Below are 17732 nucleotides of genomic sequence, written 5' to 3'. Positions count from 1 at the left end.
TCATCTCCTCCATGTTGATATAAAGTCAGGTGAAGTTTCGTAGTCCACAAAACATTTCTGGAGCTTCACAGTAAAACAGAGTTGCAGCATTCTGCTGAACAACTGAAGCAGCTGGAGACTTGATTTAAAACCGATAAACAAAAATGTCTCCATACAGATGTTTTTCGGTGCAGAAGTCTTGACGCCGTGTTTGAAGCTTCACACAGCTTCTGAATACGAGTTTTGTAAAATACCTTCACAGTATTGATGTAGCACCTCGACCTGCTTTGTAATGAAAGCAGACGTGTAAATCTCACTCTCTGCAGCAGGGGACCTTTAATGAGCTGTATCTGATGTTGTCTCCTCTCATCCACCAGGACGTGGAGGTGCCTCTTCATCTGCTGCGTTACGTCTGTCTGTTCTGCGGGAAGCACGGCCTCTCCCTGATGAAGGAGTGCTTCGAGTCGGGCACTCCGGAGAGCCTCCCCTTCCCCATCGCCCACGCCTTCATCACCATCGTCTCCAATGTGAGTCCACCAGCCCAAACACGAGCGCTGTTGACCGCCGACTGCCGACTGTTTCAGAGAACTCTTTCTAAACTATAACTTTCTGAAATTAATGAATTATAACTGAGTGAAAGGTTGAGATATTTTGTTTTAGTGAGCGGTGTGTCAACTTCATGGTCATTTATGAGGTTGTAGTTTGTGCTGCTGTTTAAATGTATTGCATTTTGCTGACAGGTGTTTCTGAGACTCTTGAAGTTTTAAAGCCACCCAGTGTAGATTATCTGCTGTGTTTTCACGTGTGATGTTAAATAATCTGCGTTTTGTTTCTGCACGTGTCCACAGATCAGAATATGGTTGCACATTCCTGCCGTCATGCAGCACATCATACCGTTCCGCACCTACGTAATACGGTGAGTTTAAACAGACGTCGCAGTAACAGACACTTCAGTTTGAAGTTTCATTCAGCCACATTCGTTCCTGATGAGTTTCTGTGCTGTGGCTGAAGAAGTCATTCAGAGATGTTGCACTTGTTTTTATGAACAGAAGAAAAATGAAGCCTCTGCTCTCTGTGGATTTATTGAATCACTATCAAAAGCTCAATTCAGTTTGTGATATCACAGTCACAGTATTAATTTTTCTTGGATGTTAAAGAGATTCTAAGCGAATTTATGCTGTTAATTAAACAAGGAACCTTCTAACCTGGTGCATTATTAAAGATATTAATGTTTCCAATTAAGACATAAATTTAATGGTTTCAGAGATTTGTGGTGAAAATCAGCCTCTGGAGAAATGACCGGGACATTGTTTTGATTTTAGTGCTGTAATGAAAGAGCAAGAAAACAATGACAGATGAAGGACGTATGTATTTTAACAAAGAAAAATAAGGATATAAATAGAAACTTCCCCTCTTTTTGCCATTCAAATGTAGATTTTGTCATCCAATCCCAGCGTTTATATGAAGTGCTTTTGACAAGATTTCAAAATACTTGGATATATATCGTGTATATAAATACAAATATTGTGATTTTTATTATTAGGCCGTGTCGCCGAGCCCTAAGAGGAAAATAAATTAAATTTATAAATTCATCTTCAGTCTGTGACTGAAAGTATAAATAAGGAGATGGTTTTCCAGTTTAACTCTGCGTCTGCACGCTGCTGCAGGCCGGTCTGAGTTCCTATATGACTGAGTAGCTGCCATTTTGTTGAACACCTTTTCTTCCCCGTCAGCTCAGCATCCGACAGCTCTGCTACCCAAATGAGGCTGGAAGAGATGCAGCTTCTGGCGATTGATTCAAATCAGAACAAACAGAAAATCTGCCTCCAGTCTTCATCAGCAACCTTTACAATCCTGTGCTGTTCTCCACTGTCAAATACGTATAGATAATGCACCTTTTAAATGCTTCAGGAACACGTGTTGTCTCGAGGTGTGTCTCCCCGGAGACGTTTTCTGCCATCTGAAGTGACGAATCCAGACGTGGACGGTTTTAGTCTCGGAGCTCGTTTCCCCTCTCCGTCTCTCCGTCTCTCTCACTCAGTCAGTCAGTCAGCGCACCTCGTTCATTCGTGCTCTCTCCCCCTCCAAAGTGCCACACATGTGTTGCTAGGAAGAGCTCCCGTCGCCATGGAAACAGTTGCCAGGCCTCCGGTGAACCTCTCCTCACATGACCCCAGAGGAGGCAGAGCGCGCCGGCAGGCTCGGTCATGTGACGCGGGCGGGCTTGATGCTCGGCCGTCTCGCCGAGCAGAGACTCACCGTGGTCGAAGGAAATGATGACTGGAATAAGAATAATGATTAAAGGGTCGTTCCGTGAATTTATTAAAGCACCCTCTTCACTCAAAATGTCCGTCCAGCTCACAGTTCAGCTTCTTAAAAATTTCAACATCCTCAAGGAACAAACTGTCTCTGAAGCGCTTTGTTTAGCTCTACTTTCACCCGGTTTCACACCGGCGGCTTTTATCCCAGTGTTAAGTTGATTTTCAGGTGAATACCCCCGAAGCTGAGGCTAACATTTTCCTCTGCAGCGTGAAAAGCCCTTTAGTCTTGTTCAATATTTAGTGCTATCTCTGTGAACATTTCACTTGATAGCAAAAATGAGATTCAGCGCACAGCCCTGCTGATGTTGTCTTTTTATAGAGAACGGTTTAAAACACTGTTTTTGTTACATCTGTGTTGTGATGGATAGCGACATGATGGATCAAGTTAAACTTCTGGAGTAATAACTGTGTGGAAACAAACAAATATGTTTTCTTTTGACACTTTATAATCGAGAGCCAGTTCAGGTCTTTGTAGTTTTTTGTCCTTAAAATCCCTTTAAATCAGTTTGATCAGCAAAACACAACACAGCTCCTGCAGCAGCAACTGAAGCCTCCCAGCTCATCACAGAAGATCTGAAAACCACAAACCCAACTATCCCGGCTCAGAGTAATGACTGGATGAGTCAGCAGCATTCTGCTGTTGATCAGATGTCTCAGAGTACGCCTACGCTGGGCTGGAAAGGGATGTGATTAAAAATGAATCTCAGAGGTACTAACACAGTTTTTCAAGTGTTGGAGAAAGTTCGGTTCATCGACTGAAATGTGAAATGTGAGAGTGGAAAAGAGAATTTCAAGCGTGCTGCTCGGTTGTTTCAGTATCGTAGACAAAATCAAAAATCTTGGGTGATATTTTTGGTGAATTTAACTTTGATTATGTTTCGTTATCACATCTGTTTTCACATGCTGCTCACTAGTGGCTGAAACTCAATCTCTAATGTCAAGAGGGTGGCGGTGTTTCTGCTGAAAATGATGTAGCACAAAAATAAATAATTTAAGAACGACACCTATAGGAGAACACGTATTCACATTATTTTGGGCGTTCATTTTCCTACTGTACGTGTGGAAATGTCACAAATCATTCAAGTCATGTTATCAATCAATAACACTGTCAATTTCCACAGATTCTGTCATCATAAGAGGTGTTGGGAGAAGATGAAATCAAAACTTTGAATCTGACTTTAACACAGCTCTTAATTCTGTCAAAGTATTAGCTTTAGTTTTACGATTAGTTTTAATAATCAAAAAGGATTCGGATGTGAATTTCAAACTATTTGTCAGCAGACAGATCATTTGACAGCTGAGCTCATCTTATCCTCGATGCTGTCTGCAGGTATCTGTGTAAGCTGTCGGACCAGGAGCTGCGGCAGAGCGCGGCGCGCAACATGGCCGACCTGATGTGGAGCACGGTGAAGGAGCCGCTGGACAGCGCGCTGTGCTTCGACAAGGAGAGCCTGGACCTCGCCTTCAAATACTTCATGTCCCCCACGCTCACCATGAGGCTGGCAGGACTCAGCCAAATCACAGTGAGTCACACTCTGGACACACCACCGCTCGAGTGAGGCTGACTGGGGCTTTTTAACTGAGCGTCTACATGAAGGTTGTCACAGTCGCACCTGAACAGTCGTCCTATGACGGGCCTCTGTGACTGATTCTGGTTCTGTATCCTGTCTTCTTCTGTAGCTGAATCTAAGAATCCTTGTGTTTTCGTTACCTTAGAACGAGCGTTTTATATCTGCAGAGGGAGTCCGCCATTTTGCACTGCCATGTTTCTACAGTAGCCCAGAACGGACAAACCACACACCAGCTTTAAAGAGGGACTTTTGAGTTTTTAGTAGCCACTGTAGGGGAGAGATTAGCCAGGGTTGTTGCCACTAAATCCTACACACTGCACCTTTTAATGCTCATTCCACGCCAGAAAACAGTTGTTTTGTTTTTCCTCCAAATGGTTTATCCTCTGTACAGCGGCCATTTTAGGACTTTTAGGACTGTGTAGTAGTTAGTCTTTGATAGGATGCATCTTCCCAGTGTTTTATTTTTAAATGCTAAAAGTACAAAATTCCAACTGCTGAATACCCGAAGATATGAAGGTAGCACAAACAACTCTTCAGGTCAAAGTCAGCTAATCTCAATTTCACATATTTATCCTGACTGTGTCAACCAACATGTTAACGTACTCTGAAGGGCACCAGGCCAAAGTGTTGCTGGTTGACATGGACAGAATAATTAGGTGAAATTGAGATTAGTCAACTTTGAATTATGAGTGTGCTATCTTTGTACCTTTGGATGTTCAGCAGTTAGAAAACGTATCAGGCTCAGCGCTGCGTTTTCGCTGTAATGAGACCCAGCTCTGCTTTCAGATGCATGCCATGCCACATTTAGTGTCAAAATGCTAACAGTTAGCATGATGGCATTATAGCCTGATTCTCGTACAGTCAGCACTCTATAAAACCAGGTGGTATGTTAACGTGAACATTCAGTATGCAGCCCTTTAATGAAGAGCAGTCTAACATTGCTCAGCTAATATACATACATTTTTTAAATTTGAACATGTAAATGCTCAGCATGTTGTTGTGTTTAGCAATTAGCATGTTAGCCTACATGAATGAATACTCTTGAGACAAGTTGTCTCGTTCCTCAGCTGGTAATAAGTGACTGTACTATAAAATTTCTTTAGAGCATGTTTTAGATACTGGACGTTATCTTGTATTGTAAAATTGTAATTGATTATATTGTGTTAGTTCCAGCAGTAGTGATATCTCAGTAAGTCAACAATTTTGGGGTTCAAACGTAACACATTTCCTTTGAATATGGGTGAATTTGATCACAGTCTGGACTGTGGACCTGGTGGAAAAAACGCCTGCATGTTACAAAGGCCTGCTGCTCTATTTAATTTAGTTTATAAAAGCCAATAAAGACCCCAGACACAATTTGAAGTTTGGCTCTGTCTGATATTTCCCAGGAAACAGTGATAATTACAGCCAAGAGCCCGTTTGTCTGTCAGCAGCTTTCTTTTAATTTAAAGGTTTTGGAACGGCACTGATGGGAAATAAGCTCGTACAAAGATGAATGATGTACTGCTTCTTCGCTCACCGTGAAATATCTGTGTGTGTTTTCCTCAGAACCAACTCCACACTTTCAATGACGTCTGCAACAACGAGTCACTGGTGTCCGACACAGAAACGTAAGTTGGATGAAAGGGATCAGATGGTGGTGCACAACCTCATCCGCTCAGTCAGTCATTTATGAAACACTGTTAGTTTTCACAGATGGTGCATACACAGGTTTTACTACTACTTTTTAAAAAAACAACAAGGAACAAAGAGGAGGAAGGAAAAGACGCACTCCTGTCAGCTCTTTTTACACGTCCAGTGTCACAGCACACACATCCTGCAAAATGACAAGCTGAAGTTTTCTGCTCTAAATATTGTCATTACTGTACTAAATGTTTCTAAATACCAAATTTTGTCCTGTTTCGACCCTCCAGGTCCATAGCCAAGGAACTAGCTGACTGGCTGATCCACAACAATGTGGTGGAGCACATATTTGGACCAAATTTGCACATTGAGGTGAGACATGTGATCAGGTGATGTGAATATGTTAATATTTTGTTAGATTGTTTTATACTGCAGTTTCTCCAACCTGCCTGTTTCTTAACTTAAACTGTGAAACACTGGAGAGTGGAGATCGACCTGTTTGCTCCAAGCACTGCTGATTTCCAGGTGTGTGTGTTTTCCAGATCATTAAACAGTGCCAAGTGATCCTGAACTTCTTGGCTGCAGAGGGCCGACTCAGCACGCAGCATGTGGACTGTATTTGGGCTGCAGCTCAGGTGAGACGGGACAGATTTACACCTGAGTGTACGCAGCTTTATTCCACCCCAGGATCTGTTTCGGGTTCGACTTCTGAATATCTTTCTTTTGTAGTGTATTCAGCTGAATATAGGTCAAACGGATTTGCAGATCAGGGCTTTTTGTTTTGTTTTTTTCTCTTTGGAATCTGGGTTGTAAACTTTATTCAGTTATATAAGAATATTGTCTACAGGCCATCACATCTGTACCAGTCAATGAGGAACTCTGTGTTTTCTGCTCTCCAAAAATATGAAATCATGAACTCTGCTCTTTGTTTGGTGTTTTAGCTGAAACACTGTAGTCGTTACATCCACGACCTTTTCCCCTCACTCATCAAAAACCTGGACCCAGTGCCTCTCCGCCACGTCCTCAACCTGGTGTCAGGCCTGCACCCCAGCGCCCACACCGAGCAGGTACACACACACACACACACACACACACACACACACACACACACACACACACACACACACACAGAGCCTCATATTCCCTAAAGCACACTGTGTTCTTCACTGTTGTATTACATACTGTTCGTGATGTGTCTCCCTCCCTCCTCAGACGTTGTACCTGGCCTCCATGCTGATCAAGGCTCTGTGGAACAACGCCCTGGCAGCCAAAGCCCAGCTCTCCAAACAGAGCTCCTTCGCCTCCCTGCTCAACACCAACATCCCCATGGGCAACAAGAAAGGTCAGTCCGGATGCACGTTCGGCAAATTAACACCGGTGAACCGAAATGTCAGAGCTGCATTCGAGATGTTTCTGCAACGACTAACAAACAGCAGAATATTTATTGTCTCGACACTTAAACTTACAAATGTCCTGCATTCAAGATTTTACAGTAAAAGTATAAAAGTATAGCATCAAAATAAAATTACAGTATCAAGACAAGTACGATGCAGAATGTCCCATTTCAGAATAAAATATATTGTTGGATTATAATTATTGATGCGTAAATGTCTTGATCACTTTATACATTTTGGACATTTTAGAAATGAGGTCTTAAACCTCCTGAACTCTGCCAGTGATTGTTTTAAATAACTGTATTTTATTTTAATTGTAACTATTTTACATATTTGTGTTTTTGTTTTACTTTTTGATTATTTAAATGTTTCTATCAATTTGTTTGCAGAATTGCAAAGTTTTAGGTCTTTTATACAACCATATGTTATTTTACATATTATTTATCCTTGATTACAATAGTTCTGCTCAAAACTGGTGCAAATGTGAGCTGGTTCACTAAATAGCACAAAGAACTAGTTTAAGAGCCAGAGTAAATTCTCTGGAAAAGGGGAAAGTTCTCAGTCTGGTTCCTGGTTCTGAGTCTGTCTTCCCGTCTGGTCTCAGGTTCACCAGCCGCCAGTCCGGACAGCAGCGACAACAGCGACACTCAACACAGCGGAGGCAGCGACATGGAGATGGACGACCAGATGATGACTGGAAGCAAGAGGAGCCAGCAGAGGCTGTCTGACACAGAGGTACACACACACACACACACACACACACACACACACCTTAAACACACTCGGTGAAGCTGGTTTGGATCCTGGACTCCCTGCTGGTTTATTTTTTTTTCATTAACACGGCAGATGTAGCTTCACAGACCCTTTGATACTCAGCTCTTGATGGACACATGGGATCTATGATTTTCTCTCACCTCTGATTGGCTGCCACACGGAGGGGATTAAAGTATTTGTTTTGTTTGTTGTGTCTCTGCCGCTCCTCAGGAGTCGATGCAGGGCAGCTCTGACGAGACGGCCAACAGTGTGGAGGAAGGCAGCAGCGGGCCGGGCAGCAGCAGCGGCCGCAGCGAGGCCTCCAGCAACGAGGCCGCCTCCAGCAGAGCCAGCCAATCAGCCGGGAGCCCTGGCAGCGAGATGCACTCTGACGACATGGCGGACAGCGAGGCCTTAAAGGAGGAGGAGGAGGACGATGAGGACGAAGATGATGAGGAGGATGATGATGACGATGAAGAGGACGAAGACGAGGGCAACAGGTCAGCTGCTGAAGGCGGGCAGCAGAAGGAGCCCAGGGAGCAGACGGAGTCGAGGAAGAGGAAGGCCGGGGAGGCACTCGGCGAGGGGCCGAGCCAGGGGGCGGGGCCTAGTGGTTCAGGGGGTGGAGCCAAGTCCAAGGTTCTCCCCTTCAACCCAGAGACTTCTGCTGTCATGGTAACAGCTGCATCAACATCGTTGGAGGGCCGGATGAGGATGTTAGACGCCTGTTCTGCCTCGTCGTCTGCTCGGCCCGATGGGACGGAGCCCCAGCAGCAGCCGTCAGACATCGGCCCTTCACAGATGGTCCAGGGGCCTCAGGAGCCTCCGTGCCTGCCGCGGCCCGGGGACTTCCTGGGAGAGGCCATGGGCAGTGAGCTCTTCAACTGCCGGCGCTTCATTGGCCCACAGCACCACCACCATCATCATCATCACCACCATCATCATGAAGGGTAAGGCGATGTTCTGCAGCTTTGTCACTGAATCTGCTCAGGCTGTGACACTCAATAATGTATTTTACCTTCACTGCACATCAGGACTGCACGATTACTTGAAATATTATCGCAGCAGATTTCATAGAAAACTAGCCTTTGGTGTTTGACTGCTAATGATGATTCCTTTTTATCTGAATTCATCTGAGCAATCGATGCACTTTCACATTGAGATGCAGCTGGCTGATTGATCTTTAATGGATCTTTATAAAACCCTCCTTCCTCTCTCAGCCCGATGGTGGAGGACATGCTGAGTGCTGACGACGTGAGCTGCAGCAGCTCCCAGGTCAGCGCCAAGTCGGAGAAGAACATGGCAGACTTTGACGGCGAGGAGTCAGGCTGTGAGGAGGAGCTGGTCCAGATCAACTCCCACGCTGAGCTCAGCTCCCACCTCCAGCAGCACCTCCCCAACCTGGCCTCCATCTACCATGAGCACCTGGTCCAAGGTGAGCCACCCCCAAGGCTTTGTAAAGTTCAGAATAATCAGATTATTTTGAACCATACAACTTTTTTTGTTGTTGTTGTGTTAAATCAGCAATAAAAAGCAAATGTCAACCTGCTAAATATGTGAGTGCTCTACTCTCTGCAGGTCCGGCGGTCCATAAGCACCAGTACTCGAGCAGCCACGCTGTGACTGACATCAACCTGGACAACGTTTGTAAGAAGGGCAACACTCTGCTGTGGGACCTGGTTCAAGACGAGGACGCGGTATGACTTCAAACCCTCCCATCCAACTCCTCTTCATAGACATATCTCTGTGTTTTTAATGTCAGACATGTTTATAGGTAGTGTTTCAGAAACCTACAAACAACAGTACACAAGGCTGATGCCAGGCGTTGGTGAGCGTCGTTCCCCCTTAGACTGATTATTTAAACTGTTTGGTAACATATCAAATGTTATCCTCTCAGGTTGTTGTAGGAAAGAAGCTCTGTGACAAACTCCAGGAAGTCACTCTTGCACCGTTAGCACCAGTCTGTCCTTTTTGGCAGCTTTTTGAGCGACTGAGAACGTTCAATCGATGGCAGAGAGGGAGAGAGATCACTCTGATTGGCTGTTCAGCTAAGCGAATTTGTGCAGGAGAAGAGACAGAAAAAAAGAGAGGAAAGCCTGTCGCTGTAGTAGCCACGATTTGACCCATTTCATCGGACTTATTCTTGATTAGAAGCAGCTAAAGACGACCTTCACCTGATGGTATGGAGAGTCTTTGTGATGTGTTCAAGTGCAGCATTTTGGCTGAGACACAGGCAACGTGAGGTGATGCAACAGTCGGCCTTTGTCGCCGTGAGATCTTTAATTTCGGTGTGATGTGTCGCGGCTCTCAGTTTGTTCATCTCTGATTAGCAGAGGTGATAATAACTTTTTTTGTTAGAAGATTTCTGTAAAATGATCAGAAAATAGAAGCACCAACAGCTGAGGAAAAGTAAATGCACGAAAACCAAAAAAATACAGAGCCGTTCAGTCGATCAGAGGTAAATAAGCACAAGTCAGAATTACCGGCACTCAGTTTGAACTAATCTTTGTCTGTGTGTTTATAGATTCACCTGTCTGAGGGTCTGATTAATGAAGCGGAGAAGCTGCTGTGTTCGCTCGTCTGTTGGTTCACCGACAGACAGATCCGAATGCGATTCATCGAGGGTTGTCTCGACAACTTGGCCCACCACAGGTAAGAGTGACCCTGTAAAATATCCCATAGTGTCTCCTTTTAGAAGAGAATTATTCTTGGGTCTGATGTTCTCGTTTGACACTCAAAAACATGAGTAACATCTTTTATGACCCATTAAACGGAGTAAAAACCTGCTCACACAGCAATAGAATGTTTTTTCTGAAACACTTTCAATGTTTATTTCTCTCTGTCTTTTCTTTTAAACTTGTTTTTTTCATCTACGTTCAGGTCTGTTGTGGTTTCCTTGCGGCTGCTACCCAAACTTTTCGGCACTTTCCAGCAGTTCGGCTCCAGCTACGACACTCACTGGATCACCATGTAAGGAACATTTCCTAGCTTGAGTATCGCAGCAGCCATTAATAACCAATTTATCTTATATTCAGATTAATATATTAATATATCCTGCACACGAATCAAACCTCAGCTGGTCTTGAGATGTAAAATGGCTCCTAAAATGCAGTGAAGAGGGAGAACCATCTTATCTTGTGACTTCTGTCCTGATTGTGTTTTGTTGGTTCTGTCAGGTGGGCTGAGAAGGAGCTGCACATGATGAAGCTGTTCTTCGACAACCTTCAACACTACATCCAGGAAGTCCGTGAACACCGGCACAAGTTTGCACTGTAAGTCCGTCAGCCTTCAGCTCCGTCACACACGGTTCTGGTTCAATAAAAAGTGACTCAGAGCTAAAAAATGAGGATTAAAAATTAGATGAATAATAACAAACTCCTACTCATTTTTTGTTGTACAGCCCTGTGTTGTAGAATGATAAACAAATGAACCATGTACCTTTATGGTTGCAGGTACAGCCACAGTGCGGAGGTCCAGGTCCGTCTGCAGTTCCTCACCTGCGTCTTCTCCACTCTGGGATCTCCAGACCACTTCAGTAAGGATGTTTTCACACCTGTAGTTCACTTTGTTTGCTCCACATCAAGGGGAACAAGTTCAATATTGTAGCATTTTAGTTTTGATCCAGTTTCTGTTCACAGTGACTTCTCACAAACAAACCAAGAGGACGGGGAACTTTTTGATTGGACAGTTTTGGCGATTGTGATCCTGCATCATGAACATGTTTAAGACCACAACAAATGTCATATCATTAAGATTTTAATGCTTTTTTCTGTGAAAATGAAAATTGTGATACAAAACTATCATTCCGACTAATCGTAAATCATATTGAAGTATCTGTGAAAATAATTGCAATAGGATTTTTTTATCATATCGTGCAGCCCTAATTTTCAAACAAATTAAAAACAAAAACAATAAAAACAAATGAAACTGACATTACTATGAATATTAGAAGAAAAATCCGCTTGTTTCTCTTGTTGCTGTCAACACATTTCAAGTGTTTCAGGTTTAATGCTGTGGTGACAAACAAAGCATTGACTGCTTTTTGAAAAACGTTCAGCAGCAGTTTAAAGTGGATCTGTTGCTCTGAACTGCAAACTCTCTTGTATTTTCCTAAAGGAACTGTATTTTGGAAATGAACTCTGAATGAGTGTTTGGTTTTCTCTCGGAGTCTTTGGGGAACGACGCTAAAAAAGACCTCATTATGCAACCTGAGCTGCCCCACTGAGAACAATGCTCCCACTGTCTTTCTGTGAGTGGGAGTGAGGAGAAAATATGTTTCTTATAGTATTTCACCAGATTTAACCCGGTTGTATCACCCACGCAGTTCATACAAGTTTTATAACACAAACTGCAAGAAACCAAAAGTCAGACGGTCAGAACTGGAGTGTGAAACTTAACTTGAGAGGTTCCTCCGTTTGAAGTCCAGACCCCATGTTGGAAACCACAACAGTAGCTGGATGATTAAAGAAAGCAAATGAGAGAGACTGAGCTGCTGTGTGTGTTTGTGTCTCTCAGGACTGAGTCTGGAGCAGGTGGACATCTTGTGGCACTGCCTGGTCGAGGACGCCGAGTGTTACGATGACGCTCTGCACTGGTTCCTCAATCAGGTCCGCAGCAAGGACCAGCACGCTATGGGCATGGAGACCTACAAACATCTGTTCCTGGAGAAGGTAGAGACGCAGCCGGGATGTAGAGAAATGAGAAGTTTACAGAAAATGTCAGACATCAGAAAGTGATGCTTGGATACTGTCAGAATCATGTAAGCAGGGAAGTGAATAACAAGGTTGTTCATGTTTCATGAAACTACCGTATCCTGACTTGGATGAAAACCAGGATAAGTCTTAAAACTGTGATACCAGGTTGCACAAAAACGCCTCACAAGCTCAATTTCTGTTTGGGAAACTTTCACTTACAACTGATCTCTGAGCTTGTCTGAATAAATGTTGGACCAAACAGAAACTATGTGACGTAAATCAAGTCATGAATTAGCAACCGAGCGACCAATTTCTTTCCTCAGACGTATTCAGAAAGTCATTTTGGGTAGTTTTCAACCCATCTGACCCAGTGTCTGAATGTTTTCTACAAAGAAGTAAAGACCAACGAGCGCTGAGTGAGTTTGCCTGCTTTAGACAAATCAATCGTCAGAGGTAGAGCTGTCACTCATCTACTTAAAATAATGTTTGTCCTAAACAAATTAATCCACGATCACAACAAGAAAAAATAGAAAATGACTCAACTTAAGTGTGAGACAGTTTACAGCAGAATATATTCAGCAGTTTAATTCCAGTGGATATTTTAAGCTCAGCCGGAGTGGAAACACACTGAGCCCTGAACAGCAGCTGTGTTGATGTTGCTTTGTTTGTGTGTGTCAGTGTTAATTTAACTTTGTGTGTTTGTCTGTCTCTAGATGCCTCAGCTGAAGCCGGAGACGATCAGCATGACAGGCCTGAATCTCTTTCAGCACCTCTGTAACTTGGCTCGTCTCGCCACCAGTGCGCTGGACAACGCCTCCAGCTGTGAGGTAAACAGACTCCTCTCGACTTCAAAACAGTATTAAAAAAAACACATTTTTCTTCTCTCAAACATGGCGGAGACTTGAGAGCTACGCTGACAGGTTGCATGTACTCATCTTACCCTTAAATCCGAGTAGACAGACAGGTAACTCACAGACTTGTTTGTATGTTTGTGTCTCCAGCTGTGTGGGATGGACCAGCTGTGGGGAATCGCTCTGAGAGCTCAGTCTGCTGATATCAGCCGAGCCGCCATCCAGTACATCAACTCCTACTACATCAACGGTTAGTCTACCTCCATCATGTGCACTCAGAAGAGTCTTAAAAATCTGCAAAATGCTTAATAACAATGTTTTTAATGTTATAAATAGAATATAAATTGAATTTGAATCTAGTCAAACATTTTTAATATTTAAAGTGAAACAGTCCCATCAACATGTTTGTTTGATGAGCAAGAATCAAACAATCATGATAAAAAAATACAATCAAGGTTAATATGAACAGCTGGTAAATAAACAAAAGGACAACATACATTGATTACTGTGGATATAAACTCTTATTTATAAGTTTGTCTTGTTGTGTGCACGTTGACAGCTGGTAAAACGGGCCTGGAGAAGGAGCAGGAGTTCATCAGGAAGTGTATGGAGAGTCTGCTGATGGCTTCGGCCAACCTGGAGAAGGACGCCCACTCCAGCCTGACCAGCATCGAGAGGGGGCTGCTCATGCTCAAAACACACCTGGAGGCCTTCAGACGCAGGTACAAATCACTTTCTACACCTTTAATGTAAATAGTGACCGTACAGAAACAGAAACACACCTCAACAAACACGTTGTTTCCTGTCCGTGTCAGGTTTGCGTATCACCTGCGGCAGTGGCAGATCGAGGGGACGGGAATCAGCAGCCACCTGAAGGCTCTGAGCGACAAACAGTCTCTTCCGCTCAGGATCGTCTGTCAGCCCGCCGGCCTTCCTGACAAGGTGACAACTTCACATTTGACACAACAAACCACCAGTTTCCACTTAGGAACAGTTACTGAGCACAATTACATCTGACATGTAGCTCTGACACTAAAACTTTATGGTGGATAATAACATTCTGAACTAAATATCAACCGGTACAAGTACATTCAATATTTAAGTACACTATTGTGTGTTTCTGCAGATGACGATCGAGATGTACCCCAGCGACCAGGTAGCCGACCTGCGAGCTGAGGTGACCCACTGGTACGAGAACCTGCAGAAGGAGCAGATGAACCAGCAGGCTCAGCTGCAGGAGTTTGGCCAGAGCGGCCGGCAGGCAGGAGACTTCCCAGGTCGGCTCCTACAGATCCTCCCTTCGCTATTGTGTAGTTACAAACGTCTCCAGATCACCTAAACATCAGACAGAAGTATCCTTTGTTTGATGCTGATTTTTACAAGTCTTTGCGAGCTGGTGTGTGAAGTCTGTCTTGTCTCCTGCAGGTGGTTTGATGGGACCAGTCAGGATGATCTCCTCCGGCCACGAGCTGACCACAGACTACGACGAGAAGACTCTGCATGAGCTGGGCTTCAAAGACATGCAGGTGAGAACAGTTAGAATATTTATTTATTCATATTATATTTACACCTTGGAGTATATTTCTTGTAGTCGTCATTTGAAATAGACGGCACAGATTAATCATCGTGTTTGTCTGTCTGATCCCAGATGGTGTTTGTGTCTCTGGGAGCTCCGCGGAGGGAGAGGAAGGGGGAGGGCATCCAGCTGCCGGCCTCCTGTCTGCCTCCTCCTCAGAAGGAGCACATCCCCATGCTGCTGCTCCTCCAGGAGCCGCACCTCACTACGCTGTTCGACCTGCTGGAGATGCTGGCCTGCTTCAAACCGCCCAGCCCCAACACCGAGAAGGTCCACGACAACCCTGAGGTGGGTGTGAACGCCAGAAGTGTTCACGTATGCAGAGCAACTTGTAATAAAGCAAAAAGACTATAAAATAAAAGGATTGTATGTGTGTGTGTCCATGCAGAGTGCACGGTGTGAGGAGCTTCACCTCCACGCAGAGAATCTGTCTCGGCGGGTTTGGGAGCTGCTGATGCTGCTTCCTACGTGTCCCAAGATGCTGCAGGCGTTCCAGAACATCTCAGACGACACGGTCAGTCATGACACTCCCCAAACACCTTTAATGAGTTCCTGGCAGAGTATCAGAGGAATAAATTCTGGTGTCAGTCCCTCAGAATCAAAGAGGAAATGTATATTTCTAGAGTTAACATGTTGCACCAACATTCAACAAAGTTTCACAGAGAAGAGGAAACTCAGAGATCCATCTAACCTACAGGAGGAGAAAATGGAGTCGCAAATTAAAATTGTGGTGTTTTTCTGTCACACTTGTGTGTTTGTGTAGAACGGGGAGGGTCTGTGCTGGAAGGAGCTGCTGAGGATTAAAAGTCCCCACAAGCTGCTGTACGCTCTGGAGATCATCGAGGCTCTGGGCAAACCCAACCGCCGCATCCACCGAGAGTCCACTGTGAGGAAACACGCCAATTTGTTAATTATTATGGTTATAGACTTAAACAACCTTTGAGCTTAGGTTGTAAAGATTTTAGACATATGAAGTATTCAAAAGACATTGTCAGAAGTACAAACATGCACACAATGCATGGACTGTTTTCTTAGACTTGTGTGTGTGTGTGTGTTTCCAGGGCAGCTACAGTGATCTGTATCCAGACTCTGACGACTCCAGTGAGGATCAGATCGAAAACAGCAAGAACACCTGGAGCTGCAAGGTACAAAACAGCACATCGTCTATGAGAGGAAAACCACACTGATCTTTGTTGTTTAGACAGTGAGAAACTGGGAAACATAATTTCTAACTTTCACTCCTCTTTCAAATAAAAGTCGTTTTTGTAGTGCAGATGAAAATAAAACTGCAGTATGCAAACACAAAGCGTGAGTTCAAACATTTAGAGTCAGTGTTTTTCTTTCCGTCCTGCAGTTTGTTTCATCTGGAGGTCTGCAGCTGCTCCTGGAGATCTTCAACTCGGGCATCCTGGAGCCCAAAGACCAGGAGTCCTGGACTGTGGTGAGACAGACCAGATCCCCTTTGAGTGAACCTGTCAATGCAAACACATTCTCATAATCTTAGTTGTTTGATTTGCATGTTTCTTAATGAAGAATTGTATTGTGGGATATTCATGTGTGTGGTTTTCATTTCGTCTCCCCTGCAGTGGCTGCTCGACTGCCTGGCCTGCCTGCTGAAGTTGATCTGCCAGTTTGCCGTGGACCCTGCAGACCTGGACCTGGCCTACCACGACGTCTTCTCCTGGTCCGGCCTCGCCGACAGCCAACGCAAACGGGCGTGGCCGGGCAAATCTCGCAAGTCTACCGTGGAGCACGGGAAAGGCCTGCACATCCCTCGGCTGACTGAGGTAAATGTTCCTCCAGTTGGTCGTTGAAGTGGTGATCCTCCACAGTCTGGTTCTTAATCATCTGTTTGTTTGTTTGTTTGTTTGTTTGTAGGTGTTCCTCAGCCTCGTTCAGGGGACCAACCTCATCCAGCGTTTGATCAACGTGGCCTACACCTACGACAACCTCGCACACAGGTGATAACATACAGGAGTACAGAACATATTCCTCTGGTGTTTAAAATATATCAAGTATAATTTACATGTTGACTTTTGTTCAACAGAGTTCTGAAGGCGCAGTCCGACCACAGGTCTCGCCACGAAGGTAAATCACAATACATTACCCTGAAACAAAACCTGCCTCAGAAGTCGATAAAAAACACAAAAATAGACCTGATACAGAAAGAGAAAGCAATCTGAGCTGTGTCGTTTGGTGACATGATGGTGATGTTTCTGTTTTTCTCAAGTGACTCACTACTCCATGTGGCTGCTGGTGAGCTGGGCTCACTGCTCGTCCACAGTCAAGTCCAGTCTGGCCGACAGCGACCACCTTCATGACTGGCTGAAGAAGCTCACCCTGCTGGTACCTGAGGTGAGCCAGTCTGAACGTCCACAGGTCCCTCACAAGGTTACAGTGAATGTAACCCAGTAACCCAAATCTACCAACCAGCACCTCTAGAGCTCCTTAATGAACATGTTTAATCTCAATTTCATAATCTTAATCTTGTTCTGATTAAATCTTGTTCAAAAAATAAGATTTAATGTGTCGGTGAGCTGCAGAGGTGCTGAAATCGATTAATCTGTTATCAGAATAGTTGGGAAGCTTACAACATGTTTTAACCACTGTGCTGACTTGTTGTTGTTGTTGTTCTCAGCCGGCTGTGAGACACGAGGCGTGTAACGGCCTCTACAAGCTCTCTCTCTCCGGTTTGGAGGGAGGAGAGTCCATCAACAGATCCTTCCTGCTGCTCGCCGCCTCCACGCTCCTCAAGTTCCTGCCTGACGCACAGGCCCTCAAGCCACTGAGGGTGAGTCTCACACACACTGAAGCCAAAGTCCAGATTTAAAAGGAAACTCCGCTGCAGGCTACACTCTGTGTCAGAAGTCCTCAGGGACGATGATCTGACTCAATTTGAGCTTTGCGACAGTGAAATCAGTCTGTTTCTGAGACGTTTTCCCTCTGGTGGGATCAATGCTGGAGAGACTG

General features: G+C 44.5%; 2 protein-coding genes across 3 annotated transcripts in view; one reads left to right on the top strand and one right to left on the bottom strand.

The window, feature by feature from the left end:
- Positions 1-17732, bottom strand: part of nup133 (nucleoporin 133) — a 426297-nt gene that overhangs the window by 183898 nt on the left and 224667 nt on the right. The window lies entirely within an intron of this gene.
- Positions 1-17732, top strand: part of usp34 (ubiquitin specific peptidase 34) — a 53702-nt gene that overhangs the window by 15749 nt on the left and 20221 nt on the right. For both annotated transcript variants that reach the window (XM_073494028.1, XM_073493958.1), the window contains exons 5-37: positions 357-506; positions 828-895; positions 3631-3823; positions 5420-5481; positions 5785-5866; positions 6037-6129; positions 6436-6561; positions 6707-6836; positions 7493-7623; positions 7873-8591; positions 8862-9076; positions 9220-9338; positions 10166-10293; positions 10522-10611; positions 10818-10913; positions 11094-11176; positions 12157-12311; positions 13049-13162; positions 13337-13436; positions 13746-13908; positions 14002-14128; positions 14313-14463; positions 14612-14712; positions 14835-15050; positions 15151-15276; positions 15526-15648; positions 15824-15907; positions 16117-16203; positions 16349-16549; positions 16641-16723; positions 16810-16850; positions 16993-17117; positions 17401-17553. In XM_073494028.1, coding sequence (XP_073350129.1) covers positions 357-506; positions 828-895; positions 3631-3823; positions 5420-5481; positions 5785-5866; positions 6037-6129; positions 6436-6561; positions 6707-6836; positions 7493-7623; positions 7873-8591; positions 8862-9076; positions 9220-9338; positions 10166-10293; positions 10522-10611; positions 10818-10913; positions 11094-11176; positions 12157-12311; positions 13049-13162; positions 13337-13436; positions 13746-13908; positions 14002-14128; positions 14313-14463; positions 14612-14712; positions 14835-15050; positions 15151-15276; positions 15526-15648; positions 15824-15907; positions 16117-16203; positions 16349-16549; positions 16641-16723; positions 16810-16850; positions 16993-17117; positions 17401-17553 — 4635 coding nt within the window. The remainder of the gene's footprint in view (positions 1-356; positions 507-827; positions 896-3630; positions 3824-5419; positions 5482-5784; positions 5867-6036; positions 6130-6435; positions 6562-6706; positions 6837-7492; positions 7624-7872; positions 8592-8861; positions 9077-9219; positions 9339-10165; positions 10294-10521; positions 10612-10817; positions 10914-11093; positions 11177-12156; positions 12312-13048; positions 13163-13336; positions 13437-13745; positions 13909-14001; positions 14129-14312; positions 14464-14611; positions 14713-14834; positions 15051-15150; positions 15277-15525; positions 15649-15823; positions 15908-16116; positions 16204-16348; positions 16550-16640; positions 16724-16809; positions 16851-16992; positions 17118-17400; positions 17554-17732) is intronic.

This window comes from Pagrus major, chromosome 1 (assembly GCF_040436345.1).
Source record: "Pagrus major chromosome 1, Pma_NU_1.0".
NCBI classification, from domain to species: domain Eukaryota; kingdom Metazoa; phylum Chordata; class Actinopteri; order Spariformes; family Sparidae; genus Pagrus; species Pagrus major.
Note: the sequence above shows the minus strand (reverse complement) of the source record. Positions and strands in the feature narration are given on the sequence as shown.